Genomic DNA, 26,511 nt, shown 5'->3' on the forward strand with positions numbered 1-26,511 from the left:
TGTGCTGCACAGGGGGCGTGATGGTAGAATCTCTGGAAACTCACTCCGAAGTGGGCTGATGTGGAAAGCTTTGGATTGGAGCCATGGTAGAGCACAGGATGTGTTGGGCTTGTGAAGAAGTATGAGCGTGGCAGCCTTTTCCTGGCATACTGAGAAGTTGTGGTCAGCTAGTTAGGAGGAAGCAGCGAGGAGCAGTGCAGATGTGCTTCAGCAGCCCCTGGGAAGCAGCGCTTCAACACCATCCATCGTGTTTAACTTGCAAGGAGCATCAAGCTGCAAAGGTTTGTTTTTCTGCACTTAAAATGCATTTATTTTTCTTTTCAGTAATGTAATGACTAACCTGTCAAATTGATATAATTAGGGGTGAGAGCAGTTAGCTGTATTGTGGAGCTTCTTCTCTGCTCTGTCTATGTACAGTGACTCAGCTGATTGAGGGCTTTCTTCATTATATTCCAAATGCAGGCTTATAATCGGAGGGGGGGTGGGTTACCCACACAGTTATCTGATGAATTATTTTTCTGACAGATTAAGGGAAAGCATTTCCTGAAATCCTGTCATCAGAGCCGCAGGACAGTGGCTCCATCCGCGTGTCAGTTGATATTAAGGACAGTAACGTGCCCTGCCAAAGTGACAGAGCTCTTCATTAATTGGCAGAGTACCCAAACTGCGTGGGATGCAAAAAGACTGCTGGAAAATTGGAGCAGACTTCATGAGACAGCACAGAGCATCACAGGTTGAGCTCTCCTGCATTGTTTTTCAGAGCCTTTGAGTCATAGGGAAGGTGGATGTGAGGAAGGTCAGGCCAGATAAATGAGAGAGGCAAGTGTTTCTGGTGGCTGTGGAGACCCAGAGATGGGTATGTGTTAGTCTGTAAGAGAAACAGAAAGAGGAGAGAGCCCTAGACCCATGGAGAGGGATGAAAAAGGGGCAGTGCTGAGCTGAGGGAGGCATGAGGGACCAAGGAAGGGACCAAACCCAGCACTGGGAAAGTTAGGATAGGTGGTGGGCAGAGAACTGGTGAGAGGAAAGACGTGAGGGAGCAAAGCAGGGGCAGGAGGTGGCAGGGAAAGAAGGAAAAATGGAAGAAAAGGAGAGTGGAAAGTGGTTCAGTTATACCTGTTCATCCGAAGCCAACACCTCCTTTGCGTGATGGCAAGTATTGCCCCAGAGAAGAGGGGACTCAGCAGGGAATGGCAGCGTCTACAGGGAATAACCGAGGAAGAAAGTGGGAAGGGGTAATTCAAGTTCCAGCCCTGGATGTAGTCTGTCCTAATTCAGCCATTTGTTTTAAGGCTTTGTTCAGCCAGACTAACTGGGCGTCTGCAACAAATGTGTTCCTGTGACCAGCTACTCCTTAAAAAAGCGTATTGAAATAAGCTGCAGGGAATGTCAGCCTGAAGGAGTGCCCTGTCACAGCCAGTGAACAGATGAGCAGAGATGCGGGGTCCCTTTAGTCTGTGCAAAAGAGTTGTGGTGCAGGTAGGGACTGTGCGTGTTCCAGCCACCTGGCAGCACAACAAGGAAACCATCCGTGTCCCATCATCTTGCCTAGCTTTGTAGCAGCCCGTCTCCAGGCAGAGAGGCTCTTCCTCACCGTCCTCACCACTACTGCGCGGTTAGAAAATCACTGTGACCCCTAGTTCTGCTGGCTCCAGGCGCTGCATCCACTGGGGCAGGACCGGAGCTGCGATGGCTGGCTCGGGGGCAGGACTGCGGTGCTGTGCACGGGGTCAGCAAACACAACGGCCTCTCCGTGCTGAAACTGCACCAGGCAGGTCAGTGCTTGGTCCTGGGATGTGTTAGTGATTCGTGTCCCCTGCCAGGGACTTGTCATTTAATCTTTCCTTTGCATGTTTGTCTTTCTCTCTTTATGATACAGATGGCACTGCCAGTAAACATATAAACAGGCCTTCTTCATCCAGAGGCCTTTTTAGCCTTTCTTCCCAACAGCACTGCTTTGTCACAGCTCTCCTTTTCATTTGGCTGCTGGCACTGCCTGTCCTGCTGCTGCCCAACCCCCCCAAAGCTCCCTGATCGCCTGTTCCCTAAAGGTGCCTCCCTCAGGTGGGCATTTTCAGCAGCCAGCACGTCTCGAGCACTGCAGACAAAATGCATAGAAGGATGCAAAACGAGGGATGTTGAAGGATGAATGCGATTGCCGTGCTCGTCCCGTATCGGTTGTTTGTTTTGCAAAGCTTGAAGAACGCATCTTACCATGTCATAGATAGCTCCCGTGGGACAGAAGCTGTTAATTAGGCATTTTGATCTCCCTCCCTTTGCCCAGGAAATGTGACAGTAATTACTGTGCACCATCATCTTTGCCAATTTAGAGACAGACAAACATACCAGACTTCGGAAACTTTTCTTCTTTATGTTAAGAGTAATGCAAGTGTCATTTTCTGGGACTTGTTACTGGAATATTTTAGACGTGTTCAAGGGGTGTTGCTGGAGAGAGTGCCGGTGGAGGCAGCAGAGGACTGGGGTCGAATGTGGCTGAGAGACGGCACCGACCAGCTCCTTCCTTCGTGCTCCCTGTTCTTTCTGCTGCACCTTGGTGTTTTGTTGTGACACCAGGAGCTTCGTGAGAGGGAGCTTTTCTGTTCCAGCTCTGATCTGAGGGCAGGAGGGTTTGGAGGAGGGTTCTTTAACAAACAACAGAGCCTTGTCTTGCAGGCACACAGCCCCTCTGTTTCAGGCGCAGCTGAAATGGCAACTTCTTCCCCAGAGTCACCTTGAAAGGGAAGCAGCAGGTTCCCAGGTGTGACAGCCCGTGCTCTTCCTCCCTTTTCCCGTTACAGAACCCCCCGTGCGTGGCTTGGTGCCCAGCCGTGGCTAAGCTGAGCTCCCCGTGGCTGTGCCTGCTGGAGGCCGGTCCCGTTCCCTGCGGGTGGTGCGGGGCTGACCCTGGTGCCGTCAGAGCGGCTACGAAAACACGAGTCCGCTGCTACTACTGCGAGGAGTGCCAGGCGCTGCTGGCTGCCTTTTTCCACGTTGCCATGCCAACTGGTCCCTGTGCTGAGCCAGATCTCTTTTTAAGCTCCGCTGAGAGAGAGTCTGTAGCCTGGGAGCTTATTTAGCATTCAGGAGTGCACAGCCTCTCTGTAACGGCTCCGAGGCGCAGTCAGGCTGTCTGACAAAGGGAAGGAGCAGTCTTCTTTTTGGTTTTCCCTTCTCCTCCCAAATTTGCTTCTCAAGACGGGGTAGATGGGGAGAGAGACAGGGAGCACCATTCAGTGGGACCTCACTGAGGCACAACTTCCATGAAAACGAAAGGGACGTGTTGCTTTGGGGGGCATTTGTGGTGCAAGATAGATGTGTGTGAGATTATATAGATGCATTTATATAGAGATATATGTATATGCACACGTTTCTTGGTTCAACTAACCCTAATGAGCTACTCTGTATTAAAATGGGAAGGCAAAGCAAGCTGGGTTTTAATTCAAGCAAGGAGCTCAAATGAAAGATGAGGAGGGAGCCAGGGATAAAACACCTGCCTTTGTCTTCCCTGCTGTTTTAAGCTGTGAGGTTAATATACAGAGAAACAAGTAATCTTGTCTCACACGACATTCATATCCTGAATTAGGACAGCAAAACCAGTAGTTATGTACTGGTGCTTTGGCTTGGGTTCCTCCTGTTTGCTGCTGGTAGATCAACTGCTCGCTTTAAGCCATTATAATGATAATTAATACAGGTTTGCTTGCCTTTGCCAGCTGAAGGGATGGAAATCAGCATAAAGCGGCTGGCATTAGCTGGCATGTGAGCACTGCTAATCCAGTGCCTGTCCGCACCAGCTGTGAAAAGGTTGATCTGGAAATTCAAAGGCAAGGTTCAAAGCGAGAGGGCTGTGTGCTGGTTTTGACTCCATCGCTTGTTCTTCAGGAGATGCTGAGCAAAACATTTACATTTCCCTGTGCTGTTGTGCAGACCGACTGCAGAGCAGAGCCAGTGGTGCTTAGAAAGCTCATTTTGAGGTGATGGTTTGGAAATGCAGTCTTGATTGTTTGGGGGGTTTTGTTGTTATTGAGTTCTTACTCGAGACGTGCAAACAATGCAGGAAACTCAAGTCACCCCAGCTGTGTACGTGAGATCACATGCATGAGCTCTTCTCCTGCATGAGGCAAATACTGGCTCAAAACTTCAGCACTTCGTCTCTAACTGCATGCAGTATGTGGAAAAGAATTGTGAGATGCCATTATTTCCAAGGCAGGAAAACCTGCTAACTGCTTTCCAGAGAGTCATTCTCATTCAGGACTGGCTAAATTGAATACTTCATGGAAATCAAATTCACTTAGAAGGAACATATACTTTGGGAGGGGAACATAAACCCCAGGTATTTCATTTTTTTGTTCATATTTCTTTCCTTGAGACTAATTCGTAGCAGCACACGACTGGTTTGGTGCAGGTCCCAGCAAGCCCTGCTGCCTGCAGCAGTTAGAAGGAAACTCGCTTACAGCCCGCGGGCTGCCCAGGCAGGTGCCTTGATGCAGAGGAGCAGGAGTACCAGCTGCCAGTGCTGCCTGGATGTGGCAGTCTGGCTTACTTAGCAAAACCGCTTGCATCCCCGCATGGGAGAGAAGAAAACGGCTTCAACTGGAGCTGCAGTTTTTTCCCCAAAAGCCAGGGTCTGTGCCAAATCCAGGGCAGTGAGCCTGCACAGGGTGTTGGTGAGCTGGGAAGCAGCTGATCCTTTGCTGTGTCTGTCCAGGAGTTGCTTTCTCTTCCTTTCTATTTAAGAGTATATTGTCCTGCCAGACAATTGCTCTGTCAGCTCTTCCTCCTTCTCTTTTGCACCTTCAGTCTAGAGGAGTAGGTGCGTCTCTTTCCCAATCACTTCATACAACCAGAGGTGTGGGCTAGCGGTTTCCATGGGTGGGCAGGCAGCAGGAGAAGACCATGGGAAGGGTCAGGGCTGGGACCTGGTCAGAGGTGGTGACCTGGCAGGGACAAGACTTGCTTCTGCTGGGATGCTGCCGGAGGAGACGGGGGGCGCAGAGCTTCTAAGCAGGGCTGCAGCTGCTCCAGCAGTTCACCCAAATCAAGAACTTTGGGATTAATTTGGCTGTGACATGGGATCTTCTTTATTTTGCCTGCCTCCAGGAAGGTCCAGCATCTTGTGTGAGTACACAGGGCCATCCCTTGCAGTCAGCAAGGGAGAGATGCCTGTCTGGGTACAGGCAGGGGCTCGGCCGGGAAGCGCAGCCCGGAGGAGATCAGCAGCACAGCTGCTGCTGCATTGCAGAGCTGCTGCTGGGGCAGGGTTTGACTGGCAGCATGAGCTGTAGGGCGAAGGTGCATCGTATTGCTGCGTTCGGTGTTACCAGGTCCCCTAACAGGACGAACCTAAACTGTGTTACACTGCCAGAATGGTCTTTGGTTCTGCTGAACTGGGCACAACTGGGCACAACTGGAAGCCTTCACACAAAGCATGCACGGGTTATTGTTAATGTTAATCTTAAGTTCAGCAGAGCTTGTGTAGCATACTTTGTTGTGTTTTGTTTTTTTTTTTTTCCCTTTTATTTTAAAGATCACAGAAAGCGCTGTAAAAACTGTATTAAAAAGGAGCTAAAAAAGAACTGTAGGGACATGTTCTCTCCTGCTGTAGGTTGCTGTAGCTCTACTGGCTTCTGTGCATTGTTCACTTATACTGAAAACAGTTAGTTCTTAAAATTGTGCTTATTTAAAATGTTAACACGTACTGAAGTCCCAAACAAATACCCAATTAGAAATGAGGTACCTGTTCTGCATATTTACTCACACTCAAAGGATTAAATATCCGGTGCTTTGCTTTGAATCTGAAGTGGTTTCTTCCTGCATGAGTCCTACAAGGAGTTCATTTTTAATGAAGGATAAATATATCTGCTTATTTCATGCAAGTGCTGCTTTTTAGCTGTTAGCACGTCCTGGGAAAGGCAGTGGGAGCTCTCTGCATCACCCTGGCTGGGGGTCTCACGGTGGCTGCTTCGGTATTGCACATCAGCTGTAAATCGCATTGCTGATGCGTCAGACAAACCAGAAGCGATTAGGTTTTCCCACCTCTGGCTTGGTTGGGAAATGCTGACAGTAGTAAATACTTTGTTCCAGACAGTAAACTTAAGAAGATACGACTCAGGGGATGTGCAGGGAGCAAGTATTTGCAGTAATGAGGGCTCATTTATAAAGCGTTGCTTTATTGTGCTGACATTCGTATAGCTCCTTTTTAATGACATTTCATATTTAAAGGGTGTGCATGTACAGGAACCGATCCCTTGGTGTTTGTTTTACAGGGGCTAGACAGCATGGCAGAGGCCCCTGCCTGCTGCACGTGTGTTTGGGAGCTGGAGGAGGGCTCGCTGGAGCTCGGAGGTGCTCCCAGCTCCTAGCACAGATTTGCCGTTGGATTTTGCCACTTGCACGCCGCTGAGATTTGAGCTGCCTGTTCAGCTCTCGCTGGGAGCGTGATCAGGAAAACACCGTGGAGCCGAAGTAAAGGTAGAAGGTGTGGAAGCGGTTCAAGGATGGGCAGCCCCAGCCCTGGGCTGCTGCTTTCCTGACCTCTGCAGAGCAGCCGGGGCCACACGGCTCCTGCCAGCCATAGCTCCCCCTGTGCTTGCTCTTTTCACGTAGTCACTGCAGTGCGTCTTCCCCCAAAGGCAGTCCTGAGCCCCCGTACCTTTGGGGTTCAGTGTGTCACACAATCACGGGGTTTTCTTTCCCAAAACATGAGCCTTTTTTGACCTGTTCAGTTGGCGAGCTGCTAAGTCCTGCTGATTAATTTAATCTGTCACCACCCTCTTTGATGCTGCAGCAGCTTAAAGTCAATGAGTTTATTAGGGAAGTGATGCTTGTCAGTTGTGTTGTGGTTTCGTTTAATTTAAAAGCTGTTGTTCCCATTATTTCCCTTCATACCTCCTGCCAATTACTGTTGATATTGCCAACATCAAGATCAAGGACCTACTTGTGGCAAAATATTTGCACTCACAAAAGCCATTGGAGAGCAAATATTTGAATTCTGTAAAGCTATGTTACTGCTTTTTTTCCTTCAACCACAAGCACTAATCTGCTGGCATTATTTGTGTTTTATACGACTTATTCATACTGCTTCGCTTGCTACTGTGAATTTCTCTCTTAATCCAAGTATAAAAGGCAGTGCTTAGAGGTTTTAGGAATTGCAGTAATAAAGTCCAAGGCGTGTCTTCAGATTTTACATTGGAAAAACCACCAGCTGAAGCCCCGGTCTCTTTGCCTGTGTTTCAGCAGTCCCACCAGCCTCAGCAGAGCTGAGGGAAGTCAGGACTCATCCTGAGGGGACTGCCTGATGCCTCCAAACAAATCCAATAGCTATTTGGTTTGTAGTCCTGCAGCACTGGAACTGCAGCACCCAGGGGAAAAAAATCCATAGGCCCTGTTAGCTTTTCAAATTGTCAAAGATAGCAAATAGCCAGTGTTGGATCTTTCTTTTCTGCAGGGAATATGGTTGGGGTGTTTTGCCTTGCTAAGCAGCACAGGTTCCTCGGTGCTTTTGTTGTTGACTCGAGCCGGCTGTGCCAACAATTAGTGCTGGTTACCTTGGAAACTGCTCTGCACCCTGCTGAGGATTTTGACAGGCACATTTTGACTGAAATTGCTTTGTTTTCCCAATTCTGCAAGCACACATGTAGCTAATCCTTTTGCTGTGCCCTGCCTGTGTTCCTTGCCTAAAAGGTAGCAAAATTAGTGAAACATATTATTTTGTCCTTCCCATCTGTTTGCATCTTTCTTTCTCCCTGTTTTAGCCTCAGCCCTCCGTGAGCATTAATTACCCTTTGCTTTAAACGAGCTCCCTGTTAATTTTCTTGGTCGGAGTCTGAGGGATGACATTGTGAATGCTTGGGAAGTTTCGACACAATTTTCAGTCTCCTCCCCTCTATCCCTCCTTCCTGTCATCCTTTTCCTTCAGTTTTCTCCTGGAGCATTTGGTGTGCTGTGCAGTTCCAGCACGTCGAACCTTGTTTATGCCCTGGACGAGTTCTGCTTTGCAGAGCCCAGCTGGCTCTGAAGATCTGCTGCCACCGTAGCGGGGTAAGATAGAGCTGCTGGCAGGATAAAGCCTCAAGGGGCAATGCTGCTCCTACCTGGGAAGGTGAAATCACAGGGCACCTGCCTGTGAGGCAGGAAGATGCTGTGGGCACAGCTCTTTGGGAGTTTCTCCCATCAAACCCAGCCTTCAGAATAACACCGCTGCACTGCAGAGAGAGATGGGAGGTATAAAAGAGGTACTGCTGGATGGGAGCTGTCAGAGCCTGAGCAGTTCCATGTAGGAAGGGGTGTTCACAACCCATTTCCTCAATGGCTTGAGCCTGAGGTTATGGTAGCTTGGAAGAGGAGAAAGTGCCCGAGGCTGGAGGTGAGCCATTAGAAAGGGCACAAAGGGAACAGACACAGTGTGCATCGCTGCGCAGATCTGTCACAGATCTAATTTTTGCTCTCGCCATTACCATTTCCAGATATTTCTAAGTTTTCAGGAAATACTTGGTGAAAGCTCAGACACATTTTTAAAAGACTTTTGTGGCCATCCATACATCTGTCACTGGGGCTGGTAAATCTGTGTGTTAAACAACTTAATGGACTGGAAAGGTTTCCTGGGAAATGAAAGTAATGTCAGTAATGGATTCAGGTGCCAGCAGAGACATCTGCAGTCCCTTGATGACTGCAGCAGCATCAATAAGAAATGAAGGAGGGCTCGGAAATGACATTTTGGCCTTCTACAGGGTCTGGTCCCAGATCTCTAGCTGCGGTAGCCATCCTCTGGTCTGTAACCTTGTAACCGAAAAGCCACCTAGGCTTTTGGGTGCTGCACTGCCTGTAACCAACGTGGGAGACTCAGTCTGCGTCCTGTACCGTGAGCAGCTTGGTAAAAAGGAGCGGCATTTCACTCTGCAAGATTGCCAAGGGAAACTGTGCTGCTGCTCCTCTGTTGTGCTGGAGCCATAGCTGAGGCCCAGGTCTGTGCTGCCTTTAAGAAACATACTTTTGGTGTTACTTTCCACTTGTTATTGCTCTTTCTATGGCACAAGGCAGAATCAGCCAACGTCTACCTGGTTAAAGAGGGAAAATAAAACTCTACAACAAAACTCTCTCTAACGAAGCCAAAGCTTATAGGCTGTGAGGAATTTGCCTGGCATCCAGGCTGGCTAACTCTCCTTTTTCTTTTTCTTTTTCTTTTTTTTTTGTTCTTTTATCATTAGGCTTCCTTGAACTTTAACTGAACCATAAGGAAACTATGAACAGTCTCAATAGCTGCCCTGTGAGGATTTGACTTGCCCATTGGATCTGCTATTTATAGTGTCCATTAGTACAGAAATGTCTGTCCTTTTGCAGCAGTCATGTATAGCAAAAACACTGCTGTTCTGGCGAACTGCCTGTGCCTCCTGTGTCACCCAAAATATCCATCAACAGAGTGCTCAAAGTGAGCCTTTCTTGATTTTAAAAAGGAAAAAAAACCAAACAAACAAACAAAAAAACCCACAGGCCATTATATTTTTGTGTGTTTATTCTGCATAGTCTGAAATGACCGTTTTTCAGGAGGCAACCTCTTACCCCCAGCAGCTTCTCCCTGGTGAACATAATGTTTGTCCCAGGCTAATTAAATCGGGAAGAGAGCTGAGAGGGCCTTGGAGAGCCCATCTGCACCCCAGAAGCAGGCTGGATGCATACAAGTATGAATTCTGTAACAAAAAAGATCATTTTTAGTAGAGGTTTGTCTTACCTTGCTGGGAGGAGGCTTGTGGTAGCTTGGGGGATGGAGAGCAGGTGACCACGTGGGTTTTGTCTGGACGTACTCCAAGGTACTAAATCCGGTATGTGTTTGCATATTCTGTATCTGAGAAACTAATTGTAAATTATTGAAATTAAGTATAATTTTCATGAGCAAATAAGCTTACAAATGGGCTGGCGATCAGCGTGGGGCCTTTCGGAGCTGTGGCCTTCCCTGCGAAGCTCGCTGCTGTCCTCCACCCTTATCAAAGCAGTCAGGGCGATGCGCCTTCCTATTCTGAAAGAGCAGGGCCAGAGCAGGGGAACGCCACCTTTCAAGGGATGCTCTGTGGATGGGAGGCTTGTTTCCTACCTGCACGTCCTGCCCGGGCAGGGTGCTGCAGCGCGCCAGCTGCGTGGTGAGGCATGGGAGAGGGCAGAGGCACCTGCAGGAAGAGGAAGGGCTGATCTGCAGGGCACGTTCTCCCCCTTTTCTCCTGTGTTGCTTGTGCTTTGCAGTCTGCGTCTGCCTCGCAACACAGGGAATTGCCAGGACCTGTACGGATGGCAAGGAGCTGTTTGTGTGCGGTCCGTGCAACAGTCCGGGAGGGTTTGTAAAGTATCTGTTCCCTGTTCCTCACAAGAGGAACTGAGAGGTGCCAAGAAGCACACCCAGCAAGCATTTAAGTGGGGGAAATTCAAAACCCCTATATGAGGTACAGGACACTAGAAGGCAGCCGGGGAGAGTGATGGGTTTGAATCGACATGACTGTTCTTTGGTGCCTACGACTAGCTGCATGCATGGCTTGATTAAGTTGCTTGATTCGATCTACATAACAACAAAGTGGAATCTCATTAATTTACTGAGGGCACGTTGTGCACCAAAGGGACAGAGAAGCAGAGCTGCCATGCCCAGCCTCCTGCTGATGCAGACATCCATATTGTGTAGTCCCTTTCGTGAATGTACCGAGCTCCATCTCAAAATCAGTCGAGTTTTCTTCCTTCTATGGGGAAATCTGTGCCAGAACTTCACACCCCTGAGAGCAGGAAAACATCTGATTTCTAGTCTGAATTTATCCTTGGCAAGTTTGTGCTCATTTATTCTTGGACTAACAGTTCTCTAAATCAGCTTATTTTTTCGTTGCTCGGTGGTGGCTCTGACATATTCATCCATCAACTCTCACTATTGGCTGCAGCCAATAACGCTGTATTGCAGTCCCTGCCCTCCTGGCGACCAGTCAAGAGGGAAGTGAATTGTAAGATATAAATACCAACAATTATGAATGTTCTTTGCCAGTGGGTTGGTTTTTTAATATCTCATTACGTACTCAGTTTGTGCAAAAGAGAGATTAACGTAGCATTTTGTTTTTAGACAAACATGACCGTGAAAGTCGAGTAACTTGCATCTATGCTTCCTGGGAGAAAAAAATCAGCTTTTCTAAAGGACAAATGAAGAGGAATAACTTCACATTAAAAGCACCAAGGAATTCTGCCAGAAAGAAATCACTATTAATGTAACGGGCAGCGTCCCTTGTTAGGATGGTTTCTGTAAAGTTACATCTAGGGCATTGATTTAAATATACTTCCCCTTCCTTCGCCTGAAGGAAGCAGTAATGGGTGAGCAGAGAGCTTTTGTTTCTGTCCTTGGGGGGTTGATTAATGGGGGCTCTGTCCACCCGTGGGGTGGAGCAGCACCAAAGGGTTCCTCACCGCTCCTGGACCTGTTGCACACTGATGGTGGTGGGGAGAAGCAGAGCACAGGTCCCCTGGCAGCCAGCTCTGTCGATCACCCCAGTGACTGGGAGCCACGACAGAGTCCCAGGTCCAGGTCTGCAAACCCGTCCTACGCTGCAGATGTTACCCACTGCAATCCGTTTGTGTGCTATTCGAGCTTTCCCTTGAAGAAAGCTTTATGTTGCAGTCTTAAAAGGGGTGAGGAGGACAAAGCGTACGTTTGTGTCGTATTGAAATGTTATTTGGTGCTTCTGTTTCAAGTCCCTCATCAGCATATCCTTAGATGTGTCTGGGAAGTGCCTTTATTGCCTCTTAACTGCGTGCTGATGGGGAGGAAATACCATCCAGAGTACACCTGAGAGTGACACTGACTCCATACATTAAATGTCAAGAAATCCCATTACTCGGCGGGCTGTTCTACCCCTGTCTGCAAAACAGTACATGGGGAAAAAAATTGCAAGGCATTTAATAAATGATCACCTTAAAATTTTGCAGTCTCTGCACATTGTCCCTAACAGACATAAGAAAGAGCATTTAATAACGATTTTTTGTGCATCTTCCTGCAAAGGCTAGCGTCCTGGTTTTCATAAATACTCAGCATTTTCCACTGACTATTTGGTCCTTCTATTTCATTTTTAATGATTTGCTTATATTTCAGGGAAAAGATTAACTTTTTCAAAATTGAGTCAGTCTCCATTCTTTATTTTTTGAGCTAATTTTTGCAATTTAAGAAAAACATTCTAATTAGCATATTTTTGTTTTCTTTTTTCTGTTTTTTTTTTTTTTTTTTTCCTGCTACCACAGAAGAAGTGTCTGCGAGGATAGTACAAGTAGTAACAGCTGAAGCTGTAGCAGTCCTAAAAGGTGAACAGGAAAAAGAAGCCCAGCACAAAGACCAGCCTGGACCACTACCTATAGGTAAAACAAGATGAAACGTATTGAAAATATCCTTGTGTTTGCAAATGTTATACGTATTTTAAAAAGAAAAATACAAGTGTGTATTCAAGTAGGTTATAGTCGTGGGTAAAGTAAAGGACCACGTAATAGTGTTACCCTTGTTGCCCCAGTTCTTCGTGCCCCTTTGGCTGTCTCATTCACTCTGTGCTCGTAGCAGCAGCTTTCCACCTGGTGTCTGACTCCCGAGCGGAGCAGCTGTGACTGTAGTTGTCGTTGGTTTTGTTATCGTTGTGTTTGGTGGGACCAAGCCATGCTCAGAGCCCCTGTGTGTTCAGCCCTGAGAGAAGAAGACTGAAGAAGAAGATGTCTGAAGAGGCAAAGATTACAGGAGGGGCATGTAAAAAGACAGCAAGGTTTTGCTGGTTGGTGGTAGCTGCTCCAGAAGATGGAGGAAGAGCATCTCGACAGGAAGCAAAGAGGGCACCATAGAAGGGGATGGGAGAGGGGATAGCGGTCAGCGGGGTGAGAGGGAGGGAGTGACAGTGGATAGAAGCAAATGCCAGTGGTCCAGACTGGGAGTGGTACCACTGCCACTGGTCCATGCTGCTTCCTCGTCCTCCTGCTGTCTCCTTTGTGGAACGTCTCTCCAAAATCCAAGTGTGTATGTATATGAGTAAGTATTCAGCACTTCATACCTACAGTGCTTCCTCACTGCCAGAAAACTTCCACAGTAGCCCTGAGCATGTACACCAAAGGCCAGAGAAAGGCCATACACTGTCCTCAGGTAGTGAATGTCTTGCAAGCCTTCCCCTGGGATAAGTTCTGCTGAGCGTGTGTATGTTGTGATCAAATCAGAATAATACCTTGTGGTATTTTCCCCACAGGCACTTCACTTTATTTGGTGCAGCAGCTGGACCCTGCTTAGGAATGAATTAAAGTCAATGAGTAATTAAAAATACTTGTTGTAAGTCTGGTTCCCAAGGTCTTCTGCTTCGTTGAATTAATTTTGAGCTGAAAGTACAGCAGAGAGATGTGTAGCTTGATAATTCCCTTCTTTACAAATGCTCGATATTACGTGAAAGACCCCAATTTCACAAAACATTTCATACATATTTAAGCCTTGAGTGCTTCACTGGGGCCTGCGTGAAGCAAAATGAGTATTCAGTTACATCTGGTTAGGTAAGAGATTTTAAACATATTGGGAGAAGTACATCTACAGTTAGCAAATGCTGATATTGCAGTTCCTGTGGTCAGTCACTATTACATGAATGCAGCTGGAATTGCACTGTAATGAAGATAGAAATACTCTGTCCCAGGACAAGCAAATCTTAAGAATAAGTCACATAGGTCTGTCTTCCAAACCACATTGACATCAATAGAAAGGAAGCCAGGACAATTCTTCTGGGGCTTCTGAAATTGGCCTTTCTACGCTTGGAAAGAAGCCCTGAATCATAAACTTAGATGTGCTTGTTGAGAGGTGACATTTGTAACGCAGGCTGTAAAACAGACTTGTTACTTTTTTTCCCTTTTATTCTTTTTTTTTTTTTTTTTCAAAAAACACAGGTTAATTCCCAGTAGTGGATTTGGTTTTAAAGAAAAAAAAATCTCAAAATGATTAGTATGAAATCAGATGCGGAGATTATGCTGAGTTCATTTAAGAAGCAGCTTGTACAGGATTTGTCGTGCTTCTATTGCAATCATTGGAAAAACATCATCTGGTTTCAGCATCTAGCCTTGTGACTGGGAATGAATCTAAAATGTAACCTAAGTGAATCTAAGATTTCACAGCACCTTGCTCAGCTGAATCATTAATAAGTCATGGCTGACATAAGTTCCTTGTGCTGATGTCTTTTGTATTTAGATGAGGAGTATTTGCATGTATTCTGTGATTAACCTTGAACTCAGTATCAAGAAAAGAAAAAAAGCTTGTAGAGTGTTTCTTGTTCATGTACTCAAGGTAAACTGAAGAGATTAGTTTCTCACCATTACAGTTAATCAGCCTGAATTTATAAAATCTCTCCTGCACAGATGCTGTTTTGTTGTTGCTTTGAATAACTGAAGGCTTTTTAAGTGGCAACACTGATCTAAACAATGATTTTGTTCTTCATTTCTGTGTTGTACTCTGTGACCAGAATTTTGAAAATAATGCATTTCATCTGAAAAAATAAATCCTTTTATTATAGCTTTAACAATCCAGGTAAAGAAGGGTCTCCTCCTGAAAATCCCTGGTGCAGCAGTCCCCATCAACTAATTCTCTCAGCTGGGCAGCACAGGCTGACTACAGCTTGTATCAAGCATTGATCTCCTGGGAATTAATTGCTGTATCTTGTTTTCATTGTTTGATTTGCAGCAGTCGAAGAGTCAGCCAACCTGCCTCCTTCCCCGCCTCCATCACCAGCTTCTGAGCAAACTGGAGCTCTGGAGGAAGGTAAGGGTCTCCCAGACCTTGCAGTGTACAGCTGTCAGCAGAGGGATGAGACGTAAGTCTAAAGGAGGGGGAAATCAGAAAATGGTGATCCTTACTGTAGCTTCATGTGGAAAGATAAGGCATTCCCCCCAATAACTCCCCATCTGCAAACCAACTGCAATGCATGGATGAGGTAGACACATATGCACAGAGGTAACTGACAGCCTAAGTTAAGTACATCCATATTAAACAACAAAAAAAAAAAAAGGTGATGATAACTCTTTTATCTGTCACATGCAACATGAGCAAAGATGTCTGCTATCCCAGTGTGCTCACCAAAACTGTGATTCAATATAGGTAATTTTTGTTTTCTTAGGATTTGTTTGGCTTTTTCTTTTAATAGTCATTAACTTTGTATTTAGAATCTTAAATGCATGAAAGTGAGAAGATTCAGAGTTGGATCATTTTGTTGGTCTTCAGCCTGTAATTCATGCTTCAATGCCTACATGTATTGGGGGTTCTGTACGCAGAGTGTGGGAGTCAAATTCTAGTCTCACTAAGCAAATTTGTACTCTGTTCTGCACCATGAATATTCGGTTTCAGTAGCCCATGATCTCTGCATTTTCCTCCTCCTAAAATCCCCTTCAGCGAACTTCACTTAAGCATTTGCTTAATTTTAAGAAGAAGTCTAAATCCCAGTGAAGTTGTCACAATGGTAAGGATATATGTCAATGCTTTGTTAGCAGCAAAAGAGTGCTGTGTCAAGGCCATCAGTATAAGAGACAGCAATATATCAATACTGAGCCATGTCTTATCAGTCTGAGGAAGGTATTTGGGTTCAGAATCTCCAGGGGACTGTCAGCTGAACTCTGCCATGTGAACAGCATTTTTGTGTTTCCATTTACTTCCTTCTTCATTTTTTTCTTTTTTTCAATAAGAGCATGGAAATAATTTATCATCATCTGCTGACCAAACTTTGTTAGTATTTTAATGCAGAGCTTCTATTAATTTTGCAAGTGGATAGTTCCTGCTTCGTGTGCTAATATAGTCTGACTCTCAGTTTATAAGGGCACTGCAATTCAGCATTTTCAATCCTTTGGTCATTTTTGAGATAATGCAATTACAGACTGTGCTAACAACAACATTTGACAGTCCACTGTACTGGAAATACCCAGCGTATGTGGTCAGTAACCAGGACATAAAACTTGATTCATTGTGTGGTTGGTTTTTGTGTATGTGTTTTGAATAAAATACTCCAATAATTCTTGACTTATCACCAAGAAGAAATGGCAATCAAAACTACTAACTGAAAAGGAAGCTAGTAGGGCATTAACAAATGCTTTTAGGATTGTTACCAAGGTTTTCCCCACTGTTTTCTGTTTTTGTAGAGTAATTCAGCATATGCTTTTTGATTTTTCCTATTACAATAAAGGGCTTGTTCTTCTGCTTCAGGCAAATGTCAAGGTTCTTCCATTACTCTTAGCTTAGGGTCAGCTTTAAGTATTGGCAGTATTATTTGTAGGTATTTTAGGATTTTATGATGCAAACATATTGATTAATTGACAGGAGGTTAAAAACTGTCCCCTAGCACATCTTGCTGCTTAGTACCAAGACAAGAAGGTGGCAAAAAGCTATGTAACTTGACTTTATTATCAACTAGCTACAGGACTGTGGTGTTCCCAGTGTGTATATGACTCAGCACATCACTTAATGTTACTGTTTTTCTCCTTCCTTGCATGTAGAATTAATATAATAGCACTTCAGTTGCTTTTGCCCAAAGTATCAGTGTTGTCAACTTTTAGTGTAGTTAGTAAGCCAGAAGAAACACAAAATCTTGTGTTCTGCTCTGTGTTAGATGTCATCCTTATTTTCTGTGGGTAAGTGGAGCTTTTGCTGACTTGAGGGAGCCAGTCCTGTCATTTTGATTCAGGCAGAGCTCCCATTCGGGAGAGTTTACCTCATCAGGTTTTGATGCAATTTGTACTGTACCTGCTTCGGCCTTCTGTTTCCTATACCATCTGGCTATCCATCCCCATGTACCTTTACATTGTCTATCTTTCTGGTCAGTAGCATACAATTTATGAATTTAACTCAGTTCTAAAGTTGTTGAACAAGAAAAGGCGAGTATTTGATGTGTGTATCTGTCTCAGGCTTCCTTCATCCCTCTTCTCTCGGAGAACGTTTTCTAACACGCTTGTCAGTGTGTGTTGCATTGCACTGAATCCAAAGGAGACTTCCTTCAGTCATAGTCAGAAAGAAATCACTGCTGTAGACATGACAAAGGTGGATGTGGCCAGCCATGCAGCAAACACAAATTAAAAGGAAAAAAAAAAAGGTAGAAAAGAGAGAGAGGTTTGTGGGTCAAGTGTATTTCATGAGAGTAAGGAGTCAGTGGATGTAGGTTTCATTCTTTCATTTGGCTGCAGAAAATCATTCAGATGAGCCTGTTCCTTTATACTGCTGCAGAAGGTAAGATAACTAATTTGCCCTATCGACATTATTTCATTTATTTCACCTACTGTAACATAATTTTACTCAGGAAATGAAATTTTCTCTAGCACTGTCTAATCCTTTTATCGGTTGTATCTGCTCATTCAGGGCTGATGCAGTGTTCTCTTGCAAACTTGGCATTTCTTTTGTGCTCTGCATCTTTTGACAATGGTTAGAAATGTCTTCATGTAAAAAATCTTCTAAATGTTACAAGATAGCAGGATGCCTTGAAGGACTGCCTTCCATTTTGAAATAGGTGTTTCAGGATAAGCTTTATGTACCAAATAAGAACACTGCAAATTGAAAGGAACCAAGTGTCCTAAAAAAAAATCCTTTTACAGTAAAAATTATTTCATGAAAGGCATTTTGAAAAGATACCTGGAAGCTCAAGCTGAATTATCCTTTGTGAGAAGTGATTTTAATCTTGGTCTTTAGAATACACTGGGAATTTTTCCCACACTTTGACATGGAAACTATTAGAAGGGACTACAACAGCAAAGGAATTTTCTTGTTGCAGAAATAAAAGCATATACTTCTTTAAAGAATGAATTGTCATGTTAATGGAATTATCTGCAGTAAGTTTGCAGATATCTTTATTGAAAGTGATAAATGATGTAGATGTGTGATAGACACAGACATAATAGCTCCAGCTAGATTTTGCACTACTAATGATTTTGGCCCATCACATTTCTGTGCATTGAGCATCTTTACTGTTGTCATTTGCTGTAGTGTTAAGGAGCAGAGGCAGCGCTTGGTTGTTTTAGTGTGCTTTTTTCCCCACCACAACCCATGCAGAAGCAATTTCCAGCCCTGTTTGCGTCAATATAGAGAAGTCCTGGAGTTCCATCTTCATTCTTGGCGCATTTTACTTTTGAAGAGTCCCTGGATAAATACGACCTACAGCTGGAAGGAGAGCCTCCCCTTTTCCATTTGCCCCTCCATCTCCATAATGCACCGCCTCCTCCTTCCCTGTTCTACTTCTGGCCTCTTCAACCTCTCTTCTTTCTTCCACAATGCACCAGTTCCAGCAGAAGAGATGGCAAGTGCATCGCACCGCTTTCTGCTCTTGCTCGCAGTGATACATAAACTAGCATGAGGGCACCCTGCACAGAAGTGGGAGTTGTAGTCTTGAATGTTCTCAGGTCTAGGAGGAAGCTGACTTCTGGTCTGTCACATGCTGAGACACAGCTTCACCCTCTGGAACGAGCCTTTTGCAAACAGTGAGCCACCTCAAATCTGTCACTGAATTTTGTAGAAGCTTATATAGAAAAGAAATCTGCAGGTTTTGCATTGCACGTGGATTAAGATGTGAAGATGCTTTGCTGCAACCTTATTGCTCTTAAGTACTAGGAAAAAGGCAGGGAGCTCAGGTTCAGTCCTGTGTTTAGCATCTCCTATTTCAGTGCTCTGCAGAGCTGCCTGCTCAGCAGAGACAGGTGATGGCTTATCTTTCCACTCCTAGCTTTTAAACATGCATCAACCACTGAATCGGTGGTTTAGATTCCACTACAAGGGTGAAGCCTCTAAATTATCCGTAGTTCAAGGCGCTCTTTGTCCCCTGAAAGAAATTGTGAAAATAGTTCTCTTAAGTTCTATGGGGCAGTATTTGTGTATGTGCACAGGTGTGCATAGCATACATTCATTCCTGGCCCACCTCCGGGCTGTCACAGATTCTTAAACGTGGATAATCATCCTTTGGCAGCGCGATGAGACATGTTGGAGCTTCTAATATTACATTTGATGAATATACATATATTTTTCTGCATTGATTGAGCCTTACTGGGTTGAAGTTACAGCATCCTTTTCCAAGGCGGAAGAAGCAGATGTCATTACACTACAGGACACTTGCTGCCACATTGCTGAAGAAAGCAGAGGGTGCCTTTTTATTTAAAGACACAGATGTTGTCTTGTTCTGGTGTGCTCTAGAAAGAAACTTGAAACTTACTGTTATATTCCAGGAAGAAGCTCAGAGCTCTTATAGATGGAATTGGTTTGGTCACAATATGCAACCTGATGATACAGATGGTTAAAAATCACCTTCCAAGACTTGGGTAATGGCAGTAACAGCAGCAGTCATGAGCTTTCTTGGTTCGGGGTCTCACAGAGATGTGGTTAATGTCGGTTTTACTGTCTGTGTTAGAGCCTTGCTTTCTGAGTCAGTGTTTTGGATCTGAGAGGAAGGTTTTGGAAGCTCTTTAAGCTGTAATTGCTTGGAGAAAGGCCAGGGACACTGAGCATGGACTCCTTTTTGCAGCTAGTAGGAAATCCAGAGGGTTAGCAGCAGCAGCTGCTAAAGGCACCAAGAAGTCACAGAGAAGGGACTTTAAATGTATTTTCTATAGGATTAGAAGTTTTTAGTTTTTCATGGCTCAGTTAGGAGTCTGAGAGTGCCTTAGCTTGCACAAGCTCTCAGGTCTCCCCTTCAGGTGTGTATGGGTCAGATGGCAGGCCATTCACTTTAATTGTGCTCTATTTTTTTCGTTGTCTTAGAAAAACAAACCCAAGCTCCCCCTCGCTGTAGCTGTCAGTAGCTGGTGTAGTCCTGAAATGATTAAGTGATTATCTGTGATGCCGCAGTGACGGGTGAATAAAGCTGTCATTCTGAAGTATTGGCAAACTCAGAGGTGGGAGCTAGTTCACCAACAGAAATATGACACAACAGCATCAAATACAGGACTAACAGCGTGCTGTGAGCGGCTCTGCATGGCCTTTTTCAGGAAAAAAGGTAGCTAGCAATTAGAGGAAGGGTTGTGTGTTTGGTTTTTTCTTTGTTTAAATGATACTTAGTTATAGGAAAAGGAAAGAAGTAAGATTGAAATAGATATAAATGAGAAATAAGATCGTCACTGACAAAAAGCAAACCACTTCCAATTAAAGGACTTTTTTTTTTTTCATTTACGTCTTCAAGTACCTCACCCAATGACTGCAAAGGATACAAGTGTGTCAGGATACTTCAGAAGTTTCTAAAACAGTCACTCCAGCTGTAAAATACATATGATTCTCAATGCAAGTTGTGGTTTGTGTACAATATGTATTCCTCTAAATACTGAGTGAATAGTCTTGAAATGCATTTATTTCAGTAGGTTTCCAGTGCCCAAACCCTGCAGGAAGTGCCACACACACGGCCCCCATGTTAAAATGCACTGCCCATGCCTCCATCCAGCATCAGTTTGCAGCTTGCCTGGTTTCATCCACTCTGCAGTATGACACAGTGGCTAGTGTTGCTAGTGCATGCGTCCATCCTGTCTTGTCTTGTCTCTGTCTGTCTGTCTGTCCTGCAGTTTTTGTCTGTGTGTGTCTATTTGTAGATGAAGGGGCGGAGGATAAGGTGGGACCGCTACACCACTGCCCCGGCTGCGGGCCCGCTGCCAGCAGGGAGTGGTGTAAACGCCTGGCCCCCTCCATCTCAGTGTCTGTGCCTGATGATGAGCCCTACAATTCGGATGAGGAGTACTATGAACACCCTTTGTTCAGCTCGGAGTGGACTGGCTCTAGTACACATCCCAGTGCCACAGTGAAGAGCACAGAGGTCTTGTTGGGCCATGATGAAGGTGAACTGAGCATGGTCCCATTTTGTTCCTCTTCCCCTCTCCCCACCTGCCATCCATTCCATTATATATGTGCCTGGGGTTGCTGCTTTCTGGGGAGGGAAGATGTGTGTTGTCCCCACACGGAAATGATGCCCCCTCCGGAGTCTCTCCGTCTCAAAGCAGAGCTGCAGCATGAGCCATGAATGCAGCTTTGGGGTCAATGAAACCATGGTCCCTGCTCAAACAGGGCTCTCAGGCTACTGGCCTGGCTTAGAGCAGACGCGAAAGGAGCAGCTAGTTAAAAGAAGCATACGATCATTTGTTCTGTGCCAGAGAACCACTGCCAAGAACAGTGCAGAATAGGCCAAAAGATTGTTACTGGAGGTAAGTCAGCTGAGTTGGTAACACAATGGGAAAAACCTCATACCTATACCAGAGTTAGCAGTGGAAGATCTTTAATTCTCCACTAGGCAAAGGAAAACAACGTTTTCCCCAGTACACACTGGTGACTTAAGGCAGTGCTGGGTCATGTTTGATCTCTGGTTATTTTGTGGCTGCACCCAGTAAAACTCTGTCAACTGACTGCAAACAAGGCAGACATTTTAAGAAGTTCACTGTTACTGTGTTTCTGTACCCCCTCTTTCTATGGCCTGAGCACATCAGTAAGTATTATTTTAGCTGTGGGGGTTACATAAAAGTCAAATGTTTTTTGAGGGATCAAGGGAGAATCTATTTCAGTGACTAGCAGGAATTCTGACTTCTTATCCAAGCAAAATGGATCATGTTTCATCACACAGCATTTGATTAACTCAATCCTGGGACACAGGAGGTTAAGTTAAAAACAGTACTGAATTCTGTAGGGATTTGTGCCTGAGGACAGTAGAGGTATGTGACTCAAAGAGCTCAGTGGGGCATTTCAAGAAAACCAGAGTTGTCCAGAGTTAATAGGATAACGTAGCCCAGCACTGCAGCAGCACCAGAATGAGATCAATGCTAATAACTGCATATTGTTCATGTCAGGATGTCTGCTTGAAGCTGGGGGAGACAGAAAATGGCAGGAGCGGCCTTGCTATAGCTGGGTGCCTGTATCTGTAATGAAAACTTTCCTGCACTATTTAGTTCAGGAGCAGCATCGATTTCAGTCATATGCCTCCATGTCTAGTGAAATTGGAAAATAGGAAATAAACTGGTTTATCAGTGAAGAGGTAGGCATTATGAACCTCCCCCTCCTCACTTGCTGCTTGTGCGTAAGCAGTCTGTTTGGCACAAAAGAGTCTGCTGCCCAAAGGGAGTCTCTGTAGGATTCCTTTATTAAGGCACCGATAGCTTACTGCCATAACATGGAAAAAAAGGATATGATTCAGTTGGTACAAATGAGGTAAGTATGTTTTCAGGAGAAAAATATCATTGGAATACTGAATACTTAATCTAAGGTGAGGCAGAGCTAGGAGCAGGTGCAGGGGAACGTGAGAAGGATGTCCAGCTCCGATCAGCAGTCTGCCTAGGCAGTTAGCTGACAGCAGCCAGCAGCATTTGCTTAGAGAAAACACAGGAGCAGTGCAGTCCTGTAACGATGCTTTCCCCAAGGATGTGCTGAGATTCCAGTTTGCAGCTTGGAGATGATGTCTTTTTTCCAGTTTCTGAGCTCAGGCAAACTTTTAATATCCATAGCAGTGTTTATGTGTGTTTAGTTGTTTGCCTCTGTAGATGTGTGCTTATCCATTCTAGAAAACACTTTCGTCTGCAGCTATTGCCAGGGCTTTTACGGCAACTGCAGTGAAGTCCACTTACTTCATGCAAGTTCTTTTTCAATGTTTCTTTTCTTTTTAGTGTCTATATTCTCAAAATGTTTATCTGATGAGCTGTAATAATACTGAGAGAATCACAATGTTCCCTTTGCATTGGTATTCAGGATGGGATTAATCTCTCCTGATTTTAACCATTTCAGAGCTCTGTACCTCTATGCATAATAAGTTGCCAAAATGGGTATCTAACATAACTAAGATGATTCGACCTCCTAAGGCTTTTTCTTCCACCACGCTAGAGGAAACCTAGACAATTCTTTGCACTGGATGCCTAACCTTTAGACATTTCAAGCTAGGTATGCAGAGCTTTCAGCTAATAAAAAAATAATGGAAGGGAATTATTTCTGCTTTGGTGAGTAATTAGTTATAATCACGTGGCATTGAGTGAAGTAACTGCCATAAAGATAAAATGAGACGCTTTATTTATTTTTAACTGAAGGGAATGCACACAACTACATAAAATTGGAAAAAGAGAAGTAAAGCAAGTTATTTGTGTAGGGGCCTCTTGTAGCTGGATACCTGCTGTTGTGCTAGGCTGCTTTTACAGTCTGCCTTTGAGTAAATATCCCTGTGACACTCAGGCATTGGTTCAGTTCTGATTCTGAATCTTTTGGCTTCTGTGCATTTAAGATACAGCATCTAGCCCTAATTACATGTTTACATGTTATTAATAATATTGTATTTAACATAGTGGTATTTTCTTAGCCTCAGATAGTTTTTGTGTTCTGTTAATCACTTTCTAAAGGCCATAACTGAAGTGGGTGGTTGATTGGCTAGTTTGAGCAGCCACTTCCAGATTCAAAACCACTTCGTTCGCAGTCTGATTCGGCAAAATCCTTAAACATGGGACATACTTAAAAACCCAGAGAGGTCATCAGGTTGACTTCAGATTGGCTGGTGGTCAGCTACTTAAGTATTTTGCTGAATCGAAGATTTCACGCTTAATACTACTTTCCAGTCAGAGGGGACACCAATGGAGCAAAGTAATATTCGGTCTGAATAGCAATGACAAGACTTCAGTCCAGAAAGGAGACTTTCTGCCATGGCGAGAGTAGAATGAAGACCACTGTTGGCACTAGTATACTGATCCTAACAGCCTGTAGGCTGAGTAATGTGTTCCAGAAATTCAGATGAACAAATAGTTATATTGCACTCACTGATTTCTCTAATTTAATTGGTGATGAGGAGCCTGGGGGCTAATGAGGGAGACAGAAAAGCAAATGAAGAGTCCTTGTGTTAAACCTGTGATTTGCACATAGAGTTCAGACCTCATGCAGCCTAAGGGAGAAACGGTTTATAAACCCATTCAGTGTAAGAATCTTGGCTGAATTCTTGTGAAACCGTTAGTTACCAGCTATGTTCAGGGCTTATTAAGGCTGTTCAAGTGGCTGAATATTTTGCCAAATCCAGGACAGACTTGCTGGCATTTAGCAGTCATTATCACCAAGGTCAATGGAAAGAAATTAATGACTCATACCTTCCCCCACCTCAACTGAATGTCTTGTACTGGATTAATCAGCACATCTATCAGAAAAAAATCAGCATACTTTCTGTGCGCATTGATGCATTGGTGTTGTCAGAGCCATCCATCATTCAATATCATCTCCATTTGCAATGAATATTTGACTCACAGCCATTTTTGGAAGAGGTATACCTATAAAACACTTTCAGCTCTCATCTTAGAGCATAAATATGCTTTGCTGGGGGAGAGGGCTTTTTGTGTTTTTTCTTTTTTTTCCCTTGGGAAAATTCAGTTCCATTGTGATTAAAATGGGCTGGATTCTAGCAAACCTTTGACACACGAATCTAAATTGTTCAGAGCTGAAAGTGTTATGTAAAACCAGTCCTGTTGAGCTTTGTGCTTGGTGTTTACTGTTGGTGTTGATGTCGCCTCCTTTTTCCATCCCCAAGAAGAAGAACCAGTAGAGAGTCCGATGGCTGTGGAAGCGAAACCTGCTGCTCTTCCTGGGAAGCAAGCGGGGAAAGAGCACGGGCCTGCTGAGCCTTCAGACCAGGCCAGGGGCCTCGGTGAGGGTCAGCCGGAATCTGGTTTGGAGGCCAAAGTGTGTCACGAAGACAAAGTGCCAAGTGTGGCATCCAGCAGGGCGAGCGTAACAGTTGTGGCGGAAACGCCTCTGAAAGACACATCCCCTTCCTTGGCCGAGGAAGGTGTGTCCTCCCTAGGATTGCATGCGTTTGCTGCCAGTGAATCCTCCAGCTTTCTCCAGTGCTTTCTGAGGCTGCTTCATTTCCTGTTCTTCCCATTAATCAGTATGACTGCTCTTGTTATTATGCTTGAAGAGTGTGTAGCAGATACTATGATTGCATAGGTGCTGTATGACAACATGGTTTCCCACCACTGCAGCTGATTCCTGATTTTTTTTTTACTTTGCCATGATACAAATGCTTTGCAGCTAAGCTGATTCCTCTGCGCAAGGCTTTTTCCCCCCATCTCAGATGTTTGCCAGTCACATTGCTAATCTGTGTATATTTTTTTTTGGTGCAGAGATTCATCTGCTTTTCTTTCAAAAAGTAGATTTATTGACTTTGACTATGACATAAAGAGGCTTAAACTGTAGAAATGTTTTCATTTGCAGCGTGCAGTATTTTTTTGTGTGTGTGCTTCAGCATTCTGGTTTAGCTTCCCTAAAGCTATTGCTTCTTATGTCATATCCTTGCCATTCATTGCAGTCCACCCCTTCTCTCCTTGATCATTGCCAGAACTCTGATTTTTTTGTGTGCCTTGCCTTATTACAAATGTTTAACTTGGCTGGAGTGCCCTGCTCAGGCAAAAACCCATCACTTCCACGGAGATATTTGCCTTTTGTATGAAGTTCAGGATTGGGTGCATTAAGTTCTGATCTGGTTCCTAGGGCAAGCAATTCCAAGCAATTGTTTTTCAGTACATGAGAACTAGGCTTCAAGATAGGCCTTTCAAGGGTGTTTCTCATTAGTCAGTGCAACAAGGTGTAAAGACGCATTGTATGGAGTAGTGAAGTACCTGACTAAGAAGTGCCATGTTTGGGAGGATGGTTTTTGGACTGGCCCAGCTAAAGAAGATCAAATTCCCTTGGCAATCAGAATATATTTTGATGCCATTGGTCTTGTTCATTGGCACTACATTAGGAGGCATGATAGATAGAATACATAAGAAAAATCAGTATGTAGCTCATTAATTTCTGTGAAACAAGGATAAAATCAGCTCAGTGGCCTTGTTTCTATACTTCATAGGGTTTGCAAGTCAACAAATTTGAAAGCATAAAAGATTAAAATTACTATAGTTGTAGAATTCTGATGGGTTTTTTTGGTAACCACAGAGTGTAGAATGGCAGTAGCTTTTTGACTAAATGTTAACATATGCAAATATTTAAAGAATGACCAATATTTTGATATTAATTATTCTTAAAACTTAATATTTGTCTGAGTCAGAAGATGGCTCCATGGTCTTCAAATCACATATGAGGATATTCAGATTTGGCATAATGCTTATTGTGACAAGTTTTAGGGGAAAAAAAATCTTTTCTTTCTTTTTTTTTTTTTTTTTGCAGATTACTGCAGAAAGTTCTACCACATTCTGTAGTACCTCTTTGTGTTTTTTATATATGATAGGAATCATTGTTTTCCATAGGATATTAAAAAAGAACATGCTATTAATGATTAACAAAGCATGGATGAAAAAACTTAACTAGGTATTACTCCATACAAATATAGTGGCAGGTTGTAAGTATAGCATTTTTAGTTTTAAATTAACTTGATTGGGGTCTGTGCTACAGTCATTGAAACATGCCCAGTATTCTTTGACTACAGTTGAAGATGGCTGACAGTTTTGAAGATGAGGCCTTTGAGATCTGTGACTGTTAATGGCTCTGCTGATGATTTATACATGCCAGGTTCATTACAGACCTTACTAAAGCAAATCTAGCATAAGCTTCGTAGT

General features: G+C 44.2%; 1 protein-coding gene across 32 annotated transcripts in view; it reads left to right on the plus strand.

Annotated features, from left to right (window-relative positions):
• Nucleotides 1-26,511, plus strand: part of MAP2 (microtubule associated protein 2) — a 197,945-nt gene that overhangs the window by 134,918 nt on the left and 36,516 nt on the right. For 18 of the 32 annotated variants that reach the window (XM_048058262.2, XM_048058268.2, XM_048058263.2 and 15 more), the window contains 3 exons: nt 12,250-12,363; nt 14,693-14,770; nt 24,486-24,743. In XM_048058262.2, coding sequence (XP_047914219.2) covers nt 12,250-12,363; nt 14,693-14,770; nt 24,486-24,743 — 450 coding nt within the window. The remainder of the gene's footprint in view (nt 1-12,249; nt 12,364-14,692; nt 14,771-24,485; nt 24,744-26,511) is intronic. The other 14 variants (XM_048058279.2, XM_048058280.2, XM_048058281.2 and 11 more) reach the window with 2 other exon arrangements.

This window comes from Anser cygnoides, chromosome 6, assembly GCF_040182565.1.
Source record: "Anser cygnoides isolate HZ-2024a breed goose chromosome 6, Taihu_goose_T2T_genome, whole genome shotgun sequence".
NCBI lineage: Eukaryota > Metazoa > Chordata > Aves > Anseriformes > Anatidae > Anser > Anser cygnoides.